This window comes from Harpia harpyja, chromosome 5 (assembly GCF_026419915.1).
Source record: "Harpia harpyja isolate bHarHar1 chromosome 5, bHarHar1 primary haplotype, whole genome shotgun sequence".
Lineage (NCBI taxonomy): Eukaryota > Metazoa > Chordata > Aves > Accipitriformes > Accipitridae > Harpia > Harpia harpyja.
The window spans coordinates 40,919,873-40,933,493 of record NC_068944.1 but is presented as its reverse complement, the minus strand read 5'-3'; the positions used below and the strand labels follow the sequence as shown (position 1 = coordinate 40,933,493).

General features: G+C 38.2%; 1 protein-coding gene across 5 annotated transcripts in view; it reads left to right on the top strand.

Moving 5' to 3' along the window:
• The window catches only part of PDE7A (phosphodiesterase 7A), a 78,434-nt gene that overhangs the window by 22,451 nt on the left and 42,362 nt on the right, over positions 1-13,621 (top strand). For 2 of the 5 annotated variants that reach the window (XM_052787387.1, XM_052787384.1), the window contains exon 1: positions 12,045-12,134. The exons of the other annotated variants lie outside the window; for them this stretch is intronic. In XM_052787387.1, the coding sequence (XP_052643347.1) occupies positions 12,075-12,134 (60 nt within the window). In that variant the 5' untranslated portion in view covers positions 12,045-12,074. Of the gene's footprint in view, positions 1-12,044; positions 12,135-13,621 lie in introns of those variants that run through there. 5 annotated transcript variants of the gene reach the window in all.

Genomic DNA, 13,621 nt, shown 5'->3' with positions numbered 1-13,621 from the left:
CAAAATGTACTTGCTTGTGTTGTGTGAAGCATTAGAACCATTCCTTGTGTTTTTTGTTTAAGAACGGAGGATTGTGTGTACTTATAAAGCAGTTAAATGCCACTCTGGAGAAAAAGATATTTCTCATGCTTCCATCTTGTAATTGCTTATTAGTGCAGACATGTAAATCAAACTTTTTCCTAGATCATGATGGTATACTTCTTATTTGTTAAGTGCTTCATGTGAGATTTTGCAGCCTGATTTGCCTTTCCTGCCCTCTATCGTCCCTTCCACCCACTCCCAACAGAGGAAGAATCTCAGGCCAGGGAGCTATGCTTACCTGAGAGGTGTATGTGATTAAGAAATTGGAAGAATACGATTCTAGCAGTCTTAAATTGGGTGCCCAGAAGGACTGATGTTTGGGCTCTGATCTCTTTGTGCTGGACTGGGGTTTTGAAGATGAGTACCTGTGAAGTGCTCTGGTATTTTTGATGAGTGCTTTAGAGAAGCCACTGAGAAAATTAATTCTGCCTTTGGAGTTTGAGCACTTGGCAATACGTGAAGCCTATTGCCATTTCAGACCTTTCACTACTTCTTTTTAGGTAAAGAATTATGACTTAATTATGGGAGCAACAACCTGTGTGCATAAATGGACTTGGGAGCTCTTTGGAAAACCAGCATAGAATCTTACTCTTGGTCTATTAAAAAAAAGTATATGCTGTAAGAGAATTTAGTTATGATGCACCAGTACTCTTTTTTTCTCTCTTTTTTTTATTTTTTTTTGGGGGGGGGGGGGTGGGTTGTGGTGTTAAAATTAAGGACATCATAAGTATGGATTACAAGCAGCTGACTATGTTGGCTAATGATTTATTGCCACGAATACCTTTTAAATTTAGGATATTTTCCAAAATACCTGTATTATTTGTCTAGAAGGACGTGTCTGAAACTTTCTTGAAAGAAATAGAAATTACTTGATAGAAATACTCTTATCTATCAAAGCAGAATAAAAGTTCAGTGTTTAAAATCTATTGATCTGTTATTTTCAGGATTTGAAAAGTTTTTGCTCTTCACAGTTTGGAAAGTGAATGGAAGACCAAGAGTATGTGGTACCTTTCCTTCCCTGTTCCCCTGCACTATTATTTGGTAGGATACAGCGCAAAAGAGGGGACAGTAGGATGAGAGTGAGTTCTTTTGATTACACATGGAAAATTTTGGTTAAAGGCATGAGGAACAACTTGTAAATTTGTGTAGGAAGCAGTAAAGAAAAAGTTGGGTTAATTGTGGTGGAGGTAGACTGATTTATAGCACGGGAAGCAAACCTCTGCTGTGTATGTCACAGGTTGGCTCCCCATATTCCCTTCCCAAAACAGGGATCTTGAACTACAGGCTGGGGTTGTATTTCTTTCTATTGTTTTCTAGTAAGTCTTTGGGGGTAGGCTGAGTGCTTCCAGTACTGTTCCCTTCAGGAGCAATGACATTCATATTCAGTAACTGTTTTAAAGCAAAGAATCTTTTCATTGTTTTCTGTTATTCTTTTGTTCTGATCTTTAGTTCTGCATGCTCATCAGTATTTCCATAAGTCTTAAAATTCCTTCATAAGGTGAGAAAGGCTTTAATTATATTGAGGCTCATGTCTGTCTTCCATCATATTTGGAGAAGTAACTTGACAGCAGATCCTCCTTTCCCCCAGAGAATGGAGCGAGCAGTGCTGTACGCCTTTCGATCTGCAAACTACCAGCTCTGACAGAGTGATGAGGAGCCTGGAATTATGCTACCGTCGTGCAAGTTACTCCTCTCTTTCTCTTCCCTCATTTTCCAAATGTGTTTTGGAGGTTGATTACGTAGCTTAATTGTTTTGCCATTCTGCTTCTTTCCAAAAGTCCCTCTATAAAATTCAATCACTAAATTCATAAGGAAATCATGATCTGATATACTAGACTTTCCCCTTACTGCTTAAGTCATGTAACATTAATGAAATTAATTGTGTCTTAGTGTTCTTAGTTCATCACGCATAGACAGCACAAATTTAGTAGTGGAGATAATCCTGCAGCAAGCTGAAACAGCTTCTCACAGAACAACAGGATTATTAGTGACACCAAATTTGAAGACAAAACTGGGATCTGGTACTAAAAACTTGTGTGATTTCTCTATACCTGGAATATTAAATGCTTTCAAATGTACTAAGCTGAACTACTGTTCAGGGTTCTTAGCGAAAATGAAAGGTTTTAACACCGGCTTGTATGGAAACAGAGAATACTGCAAGCGGACTAAAACCAAGACTTCAAATAATAAATTCACCCAAAGTAGCTAACTGTTGCCTTAATTAGATATAGCTTCAAAGCGTATGCTAAGATTTTTCCACTACAGCTTTTCATCACTTCCACAAGTTCAGCACGCCCTATACAGATGCTTAATTTGTATGCTGGGCCCTGTGATAAAGCTATTTCTGTCGATGAGATTCCAAAATTATAGGCACTGATGTCAATGCAGATGAGGTTAGCCTAATTTGGTCAAGAGAGGGCTATGCCATGCAAAATCTTCTTTACATGGGCACATAAAGGCCAGTGCCAAGACTGACAGGTGTCCAGTGGGTGGCAAGGAGCTTCAGAGATAAACATTCTTGTTGGTACTGCTACAATTCTTGCTTCTTTAAGAAACAATATAACAGTTGTATGGCTTTTTTTTCAGTATCCCTGCAGGATAACCAAGTAAAATGGAAATGGAACTTAATTTTACAAATGTGTATCTCTTAAATCCCATTGAAATAACTTTTTTATGCTAGGTTCTTAAATTCAATTTCTGTGTAATGTTAAAGCTTGACAATGAAAGTAGCATCTTGTTACCTTCAAAAATGGATTATTAAATTCAGATGTATGCTGCTGTGAAATCATGGAAGAAGAATTACTTGAAAGTGGTTTTTAATTGTAGGAGGTCTTGGAAAGTCGTAAATGCAATAAAGTGCACACTCGGGTTGAATAGTGAGAATTGTATTTTTGAGAAGGCTGTAGGATATTAGTTGTAGTTGGAGAAGTCCCTAAACTTTTTTTCTACTAGCTTTCCACATTTTTCTGTGTCAATGTGTCAGCTGTGAAGCGTACAAAAAAATGTATTTATTAATAGAAGACTTTCTCTATATACCTGTTTCCATACCTCCTTCCATGCTTCCCCCTAACAGGAGATTGCAATCATCTGGATTTTTTTGCCTGGGAATTTTTTTTTATATTGGTTTTGAGCTTGTAATTCTTCTGTTCCTTTATCAGCTTTCTCTTTCTTAGTACTGATGTATTTAAAACAAACTAAAAACTCTTTCTTTGTATCAAAGAACAAGTATGTTATGCTGACATCTCTGTAGTAGAAGGCTGAACCTTTCCATTGTATTTCAGTCTCAAACAGTAGTCTTTTTCAGTTTAACACCTGCAGACATAAGCCACAACACTGCTGAAAAGCTATCTCTGTTACTAGGTCAGCTTTATCTATAGAGGTGATATGCTGAAATAAGTAGATTAGGTTTTTGATGAAAAGTCTTTGGATGCATGGATTGCTGGCACCCACCTGCTAACACAATATTAATGGAAGGCAGTAACTACATGTTTTACAAATGTGTAAATGTCTATCAAATATAATTTTGCATTAAAATACCTTTATTAAACTTTATTAGCACATTTTTACAGCATTCGCTATAAGAAATTTGCATCTGCTACAGGTCAGAGAAGAAGAATTTGGAAGTATGTAAGACAGGGTTGTATTGGTAACTCAATAAAATAAAAGGTGGGAAGCTGGCAATAATATGTTGCAGCCTAGAAAGTGAGGGAAGGTGTTGCAATGGCAGGTGTTGAACTGTGGCATTTGGAGGGTTAGGGTTTTCAGCTTATTGTCTCATTAGAGCCTTTCCAAGTTTAAGTAGTTCAGTTGAAATTGGTCTGCTTAACCTTAATGGGCATAGGTTTAATTAGCTCTTGGGAAAATGCATGGAAGACTACAAGCATTTTTGGGTATGGTGTATAAGCAAGTTCTGAAATAAGTGTTCAGTGCAGATGAGTCTCCAGATGAATTTTCTCCAGGAAGAATGTTCGTTGTAGCAAAAACTAACTCTGCTAATGGATTTTGGGTGGTTCCCCCCCCGCCTCCCCCCCAAGCTTAAAATGTTAGATTTTTTTGAGGTGAAAGAAGTTGAATGTAGCTGGCCAATGTAACTTCTTTTAACCTTTTTTGTATTTCAGATGAGATGTGTTCCTTCTTAGTTATGTGCTTTGCTTTTTTGCGAAATGCTTGGGCATGACCAATATGATCTTTCTTTGAATCTCTTTAATCTTTATGAACTCTGCAATGACTATTTAAGTTAATTATGATTTTCATTTGCAATGCCATCATATTATAAATAAAATACTATATTGATTTGTGGATTTGACAGCAGATGGTGTAACCAGTTTCAGTGTTTGTCCTCTGTAGTCATTCAGTTATTTTAATGGAAGTTATTGCAGAATAGGAAAAGAAAAGCTAGGCTTGATTTATTTCAGATGTTCTCTTGCCATCTCTGCTTAATTTATTAATGTGAAACTTCCAGCTTTCCCCTTGAATTTTGATAATTTTTGACAACATAATATTTTCATGTTTTTGTGTGATGGCTAGCAAGGAACCAGAAACAAAGATGATTTTATTACTGCCTTTTTCATGTTTAGCAAATTTTGGAGCTTTAGCATATGCCTGTGTGCCTGGGGAAATGCTGAAATGTGTTTTTTCTGTGGGAACTCTTAGATTTTTTTTTTTTAATAAAATTTGAAAATTATATCTAAAATCCTTGCATAAATACCTGCTTATAAATGGAAGCTGTGTTGCCTGGGGAGTCTCAATAGATGTCAATATTATAATTTTGTGTAAACTACTCTTTAAATACTTCCTACAAAGTGAATTGAAGTGTGTATGAGGGGGTTAAAAGTATCTTTTAGCAGTGCTGGAGTAGTGAAAACTTGCTAGTCAAGAACCAAGCAGGCAGATGTTTCTGAGGCTGAGAGGGAGGTAAGCCCCCATAGTTATGGCAGATTACCCATCACTTGCGAGCCAAATAGAAGCTCTTAGTTTTTTTGATTCAGTCTATTAATTTCTGATTGCTTTTCATGTTTGAATGAGCGAGAAGCCAGGGAGCAAGTCAAAAGGAGTAGCTCACACTGTACCCTGCCCCCATGCCTTTTAGCCTTCATTCACTGCACTGCATTGCTCTCTTCTTTGGATTCATGAGCTAGACAGACACATGTGTAGAAATTCATACATACAGCTGCTGTCTGGGGAGGCCCCGATTGCTTCCTGTGCTCCCCCCTTTCCACACACATGCTTCTAGGAGCTGTGAAGCTGCAGAGGTGAGCTAGTAGTGTTCATATAAGCATAAAAGATACTGGAGAAGCTTCTCTCCAAGGAAAAAAGCTTAAGCCTTGAATTTAGAGGACAAGCTTCTTGTGTCCTTTGCATCTTCTGTAGCTAATTTATGAAGAATTATAAGATGCAACTATTGTGACTTAAATTTCTGTAATTTCCTTTTCTGGTGTGATGTGTTGACAATTTCGTGATGTTGTCTTTCTGTGAGATTGTAACCTCAATGTTTTTTATTTACATTTCCAGTTAAATATAAGACAGACAGTAAGACAGTCTTTCACTGTTCAAAGGATGTGCTTTAGAAATAAAACATAAATGTTCTATTACAAAGTCTAAAACATTGGTAGCTTTTCTTGTCACATGTTACTGTTCATCTGTTTTCACTTACATAGCCAGGTTACTTGCAATATGTGAAGTATGTGGGAATTGAAATTGCTCTTTATTTGCTTCCAATATACCATTGAGTTGAACACCTTTGTTGAAGGGGTGTTTAATAGTGAAACACGGTAACTCAGAGCAGCTAAAACTCAACTTCTTGCATCTTGCCTTCAGAACAGTCTATCTTTAGTGAATGGATTGCAGTCTGAGGCCCTGACAGTACTTTGTCTTGTAATAATGGTACTGTTTTTTTTTTTTTAACTCTTCAAAATCATGGATGAAGGCATTCGTATTGAACTCTAAAACTGGACCAGTTTGTTGCTGTGCCACAGACCTTTTGTGAGTGAGCAGATGACAGTATCTGCAAACAGGTGTGGACAGGTACAAGCTGATGTAGACCAGCCTTGACTGAGCATCTGTATGACCATGCCAAAATGATTCTCTGTCCAAGCTAATATGCCTCACTGTGTCTGACAGACAGTTGAAAAATGAATATTTCCCAAATAACACATGACAAATACGTGTGTGTAAACTGTCAATAACTTTTTAATAATTTTTTTGTTTCTGTAAAGAGGGTTGGGTAAAAGCGGAGTATAGCTTCTTGCCAACATCTCTTCTCTGGAGAAAAGCAGAAATCTAAGTTCTGTGGATTTAAACAAAGCCCTAAAATGCAATTGTAAGTAAGCAGCCTCAGAAAAATGGGTGTCTGAAAAAATTGAGAAAGAATACTGTACTGTAGGACTTAAGTTCTTTGGCTAGATACGTTTTCATAAGAACAAGGATTATAAGGATATATACAAACTGGCACAGTAACAAATGATCCAGTTTAGATTCTTTAAATGTGTATGTTCTTTGTAGAAACTCTGAAATTTACTATGTTAGGTAAAATAAACAAACAGAAGATTAACTAAAGTTCATGATATGACAGAGGCACTGAGAGTATTCTAATTTGTATTGCAAAAGAAGCATTATAGAAAGAAGTAATCTGTTTCTAGATGTTTATTCTATGCAAGGAAATTAAAAATGCGTTCTTATCCACCCCTCAACTAAGATAAGTGCATTTTTGCCAAATGACTTTTTCAGTGTTACATGACCATTTTTATTAACCTGCATAAGCATGATGTTAAGCAAATATGGTGAAAGGTTAAAAAAAGCCATCAAAAAAATGCAATGTTTAATAACGTGCTTGCTTTGGCAAAGATTTATGTGGTTTTATTTATAAAATATAGAATACCTTTTACCCCTTTGGAAATGCAGTGCACATAAGATGCACATAAGATGATCCTGATAGTTTTCTATTGCTATGTTAGAGTAGCTCATGAATGAGTGGTGGTATAGAAATGTAGGTTGTTGGCTTGCTTTCATTCATTGAGATTGGATCCTTTCTTTTCTAAGGGGGGAGTGTTGTTCTATCTTATTGAAGACTGAAATGGAAGATACTAAAAATGAAAAGTGGTCTTTAGGGAAATTGCTAAGTTCTGCCTTCTGGATCTGTAGCTGTCCTTGGCTTTGGAAGTTCATGTTCTGGAGTTCTAAGCCCTTAGTTTGAGGTCAACCATCCTTTTGAGTTTAGTTGCAATGAGTTAGGTAGTAACGATGATTTATATGTGGCAAGGAAGGTGAATTTTGCTAACTTTCTTTAATTTTACATGTTTGCTTATTGCTTACTAGCTGATACGTGGTTGAGTCACCATCCCTGGAGGTATTTAAAAGATGTGTAGATGTGGTGTTTAGGGACATGGTTTAGTGGTGGACTTGGCAGTGTTAGGTTTACAGTTGGACTTGATGATCTTGAAGGTCTTTTCCAAGCCAAATGACTATGATTTTGTGATTTTATTAATAAACAGCTGCAATAGTTGGAAACCTGTACCTAGTTGCAACATAGGCTAATGTGGCAAATGTTTTAAATAAGAAGCTGAATTGAAAGTAAAATGCTTAGATTACTTTTTAAGTTAAGTCATAACAGAAATAGCATTTGTAAATGTTGGTCATTGTGTATACGTTGTGATATTCTAAAAGTCTGCTCTCAGTATCTGTAATGGCATATTTTCCTTGAGTGCAGTGTTCAGTGGTTGGGTTGGGCTGCAGCAATCGCTACCCACATTTGTTGCAAGAATACTTCTTGTAGATTACCATTTAATTATTCTTTGTTAGTGAAGTCTGCTGGAGAGAGAGATCTAACATGATAGATAATGAGGCAGGGAGAAAAGTGAAGAAAAGATGGAAATGAGTTGAGAGCTGTGGGTTTTTTTTCCCACTATGTGCTGATGAATTGGTAGATGATAGGCTTATTCCTCTGCTGTCTTTACATGCTGTTAGTATAAATACGGTTAAGTTCCCTGACTGGTTCCTAACAAGTAATATGCCAGTCAGGAGTGTATCCTAGAAATCAGTGTGCCACAAGCCACTGTTCTGGAAGGGAGTGTTTGAAGGGCAAAGGAGACTCCACAGGGATCTCATTTCTGGGCCAGGTGTACAAGTGCATGCATGTGAAATCAGGTCATTCTGGCAAGTAGGAGTGATTAGCAATGGGCCTCAAACTTCTGCATAAAAACCTTATGTGGTGATGGAGATCTGTGAAGCCCTGCTGCATTTAAACGGGAGCATCAGGAGAGACCCAATAATGTCTGTGAAATATGGTGCTGTTGCTTCAACTCTGGATTTCCTGAAGGTGTTACTGAATTTTTTTTGGGGGGGGGGGGGGAGGGGGGGATTTAAAGACACTTCTGTACATATAGTAGTTACTGAGGTTTGTAAGGCAATGCTGATTCATTCTTCAGGACTGCTGAAATTTATTAAAAAAAGAGGGAGAGAAAAGGATTGGAACAGATGGGTATTTAGAAATATACAAGTAAAACTGGGATCCTGTACTTAGTACTTCAAATAACAGAGTACACTATTAGGAAATAATGGGTTTCCATGTGGAGCCTTGCAGATCTGTAGGAGCATATATGGAAACAATTGGATCCTTGCAAATCACAATAGCATGTTAACGGAGAGCTACTTTGAACTGGTAGGAGCTGATCCCATGTGATGCCAGTTTCACAGGGAGAACAAACTGGTATGTTTAACAAATTCCTTAGTGGAATCTTTGTAACAACTGTTGCAAGACCCCAGGTGCTTTCTGCTGCACTGATAATGAACTCTTGTCTTACAAGGAATTACGCAGAAAGGTTTACTAAGCAAATGCAAAAATTGTAGCAAAACATGCATTTGACTGCTTAGATGCATCTACAATGCTATATATCATTAAGTTTACACTGAAGTCATTGGGATAATTATGTTTGTTTGGAAATGGTAAGAGACAGCAATTGCACCTGTACATTGAGCGGATGGTAAGGACAGAGGAATTAGTGACTTGTATGCTATATTTGAGTATTAAGTACTGGAAGTCTTGCCTTATCGAACATGGTATCTCTGCATGCATTGAGAAAATTAATTTTAAAAAACCTGAAAAAGAATCTGCTAAAAAAGCAGGGAAGAAAAAGAGAAGAAGAAAGAAAATTAAATAGCCATAAGAACTTCCATAATTTTTAAAAGACAAAAAATGCAATGTATGGTAGCTGTTCTTTCTTCTGTGCTCCTTCATTTCAAGATGAAGCCGAGACTGATGATGTCCACAGCTCAAGGGTCACTGATTGCACTCCCAGAACTTAGGTAGTATAATAGGTAGTATGTTATCACAGAGGGAATTTAGTACTCTCTTATTTTTATGTAGTCTTGTACCTGAGGGTTTACCATACTTGCAAAGGACCTTCAATAATTTAGTTTCATAAACTTGTAAAACATCATTTATTTCACCTTCACCTTAGAATTGTTAATGGGGTTATTCAAAGCAGTACTTTCCCCAAAAGAAGGACTTGAGCTTTTTTTATACTTCTCGTATAAACCAGTGCACTTTTTGGTCTTACTCTGTCTCCAGATTCAGAATCCTATTTCTGAAACAGTCTTTCAATTTCCAAGCCATAGTTAAAACAAGTAATGCTGTAGTGGTACTTAACAGATGGGCAGATACTTTTATTTCTGTGTTGTGGAATTAAACTTATACATGAGACAATAGTTTTAAGAAAAACTTTCAGTAAGTGGAGGCTAATTAATTAAACCACTTATTATTGGAAGACAAAGAGGAAAGGGTGATTACTTTGTATCACTATGTTTTCTAAAATAATGTTGTGTTTCCGGTATCGGTGGAAGAAAGGCTTGCTCCATGCACCTGGGATAAGACCATCCACACACATCAACATGTGTTTTGAGACAGGAAAAAAGAGAAGACTGATCAGGGACGGAAAACAGTGGTGACGGAGAGAAATGCGTGACCTTTCAAAGAGCATGAGGCTACTTGTGTTAAGAGTTTTATTTGGAGGAGAGTTCAGTCTTGAAGCAAATCACCTTGTTGTCCCTGTTTATCATGCCCATTTGTTTGTTTTCCAGAGTGGTTTCGGTATGTGCTAACTAGGGTCCTTTCAAAAGAAACTAAGCCATTCCACTCTTTGCGTGCACCAAATGTACTCTAATACTTGATAGGGTTGTAGAGGTTTGACCGGTTATTGGTCATTTTTGGCAGCTTTGAACCTCCTGTGGTCCGGTCCAGTTCAAGAAGTGTGAGTAAATGTGCCCTGCAAAAAAACCCCCTCCTGGGCTTCATGTAGTATAGGTGTAAAGACCTCAGCAGCAGCTGTGTTTTGATCTGCTCCAGTTGTGCCAAATTGCTCGTGTGGATATAGCTTAATGCCATTTATTGTGGGTTTGTTTTTTTTAAAGTAATACCAGACTGGTGATGACTAACTGTCAGGGTGTCTTAACCTGGTCAAGTGTTTGGAGATGGTAATGTTTTTAAATCTACCTCTCTGACAGTTTGTATTTTGAGTGGAACTTGACAGACCTTTAGATAAGCTCTGTATTCATTCAGTGAAGTACCAAAAGGTCCATTCTGAATGTTCTTGCATGTGGTTTTGATCTGACTGGTTTTCAGGGGCATAGGGAGGGGAGAGAGCAGAATATACATGTTTGGAACGTAACGGTGCTGTAGGAACCCACAGCTGGTGCCGAGATCATGATTATAGCTTAAATGCCAGCACAAATATTGGGAATCATATTATAAAATAACACAGAACCCTATCTCAGTTACTGAGTCTTCTCCTTCATTCAATAAACAGCCCCTGTGCTATGTGTCCTCTTTTCCTGTGAATAGGAGGAAATTAATTTTTCAGTGCTGAAGTTACTCCTTCGGTAATCTGTGCTAACTTTTTTATTTTGTGCACGTATTGGAATTTGCAATATGATCTTATAATAAAAGAATAATTATAGGAAGAGCAGAATCTTCATGTAATTTTCCTTTCAATTACTCCACTTCATCCTTCTAAACTTCTCATTATCCTACACTCTGTTCCTTTTTTCCGTCCGTAGCTACTTTTTTTCCGAACTATTTGAGATTTCTTTGTATTTCTGAAATGAAACATTTTTGTCAGCTTAAAATGACAAAACCTAAAATGAATCTCAAAGCTGCACCAAGTATATAGGACCGCTTGGCTACATAGGCAGTGCTCTTAGAGGAAGCTAGTGTGCTTTCCAGCCTGGAAGGTGCCGGGGGGTGGGTGGGTGGGGGTGTGTGTGTGTGTGTGTGTGGGACTGTAGGCAAGTTCAGCCCTCGGAGCAATAAACGGCACGATGGCTTGGTATTTAGCGGACAAAAGAAGAGGCTAGAGAACCATGACCAGTTTGAATGATTGCATTTAGTGCGTTAACTTTCCTTCATTAACGTTATTTATAGTAAATTGCTATAAAAGCAACCTTGAAATACGTTTTGAAGTTCAGTTCATAGCAGTTCTCCAGGTGGCAGAGATAAAAGGAACTTGTAAATATCGGCTATGGTGAAATCTGCTGGAAACAGGCTCTTCGCAGCATTGAAAGGCAAGGCGGTATCCTGAATTAGCTCAGGTGGTGGTTGGAGTGGCGCTGGAGCTTGGTCCTGTAGTCTAGCAAGCTTTGCTGCGTTAAAATACGCGTTACAGAAGCACGTAACCGTGGTTTTTCATTTCCTTTAGCGTGTCGGTGGGGTTCAGCAGGGCTGTGCTCCTTGCCGCGTCCTCTGCTTGTAAAACTTTCTCGCTGAGCGCGGAGCTGGCAGCGGGACGTGCGGGGCAGCGCCGCTCAGGCGGAGCACATTGCTGGGGCTGTCAGGTGACGGCAGCCTGGGCGCAGCTGTTGGCGCTGCGGGCAGCCCCCGCCTGCTCGCCTGCCTTCTGCCTTACCTCTGCGCGCTGCTTCTCCGGCTCGGCCACCCTCACGCCCCTTCCAGCGCTGGCGGGGATCGGGGAGGAGATTATGCTTCAGGTCTTCGGGGTGATCCAATGGGAATTGCATTGATCTGGTGTTTAGCTCTGATCCTTATCAAATGGGTTACTTCTAAGGTAGGCCATTTTATTATTCTGTTTTGACTAACTGGGTTTATAAGTAGCCTGAGAGAAAACAAGTCATTAAGAACTTCACCAGTAGTACTTATTTTTCCTTTTTAAATCTAATCTGTTTTGGAAACACATCATTCGTCATTTAAGACTGTGTTTCTTAAGTGTTCCTACATGATTTTGTAGCGCTCGATTTTTGCCTGCCTTGAAGTGGGAAGAGTGTGTTTGTAGCAGTGCCAGGTAGGAGACGGGGAAAACGGATCTGAAATGGCTTCTGAGTGGCAGGGGTTTGCTTGCCTCCTTTACTAACAGATCTTCAATTTTATAGTGCTTTAAAGGCTTTGTGAAAATAAGGAAAAACAATTTTAAACAGAGAGAGAATAATACAAATTAGCGTATTTTGCTTCCTGGACAGGATATCCTTTTTGTATTGTTGATTTCAGGGTTATGGGAGTGGAAATACCAGTTTTGTTTGCTTAGGTGAAATACTGGCTACTTCACTTACTTTGTAGCCTTTCCATTTGAGATGCCTGTGTTTTGGAAAATGTGTGCTAATGTTAGACAAAATTAGGAGTTCCTACTTTCTCATTCTAAAGAACGTAAGTATCCCCATAATGTATATCGTGGGAGTAAATGTAGGTGGGATTGGTGCCTGGAGATGAGACCAGGTTCTTCTCAGCATAGCTTGCTGCCTGCCTAACCTGGAATTGATTCCTAAAGGAGGAATAAATTTAAGCTTAGGATTGTGAAGGAGGGCCAGAATCATTGGAAAGAATGAGGGAAACTGAAAAATTCAAGAGTTCATGCATTTATATATAGATAAATTTTTTTTTAAATTAATACACAATTTTAACATTTTTATACAATTAATAGGATAGTCTGAACAAACATGAACTTGAATTTGTTGTGAAAACAAGCTTTGCCAGGTATCCATGCCTGTATTCTTCAGTCATGCCAGTAACACAGTTCTAAAATTACTAGAAGCAAATACGGTCAGGTTTAGTTGCTAGCACTTGTGATAACTTTTGTCACATCAAGAAAAAGACCAGGATACCTTAATGGATGTTCACTTGTGACTGAAGGCAGATTCTAAATGCCAAAGTTTTACAGCTGGTGTGCTAGCCTAGTACATCATCTGCGTTTTACTGGTATACTGTCAAATGGCTAGTTTTCTGAAACTTGGCATAAAAAGCCTGCTTAAGGATTATGTCTGTAATTCAGTTTGGTTGAAGATTCTGTTAATGTGGGAAAAATAGGAATTCCAGGTAGCTGACATAATACAGTTAAGCATAAAAGCCTCTGCATTTTATGGTTGTGTATTTAACGGTTGTTTCTTTTAAAGAATTATTTTTTTGTGTGTTTTTTGTTTTATCCTATTTTTTTGTTTTATCCTCTTTTGCTGTTGCTTTTGAGTCCTTCCACCATTCTGATTTAGCTTCTGAAGGTAATACCCCTGTGTGTTTCTGTCCTCGTTTAAGTCAATCATTTATGCT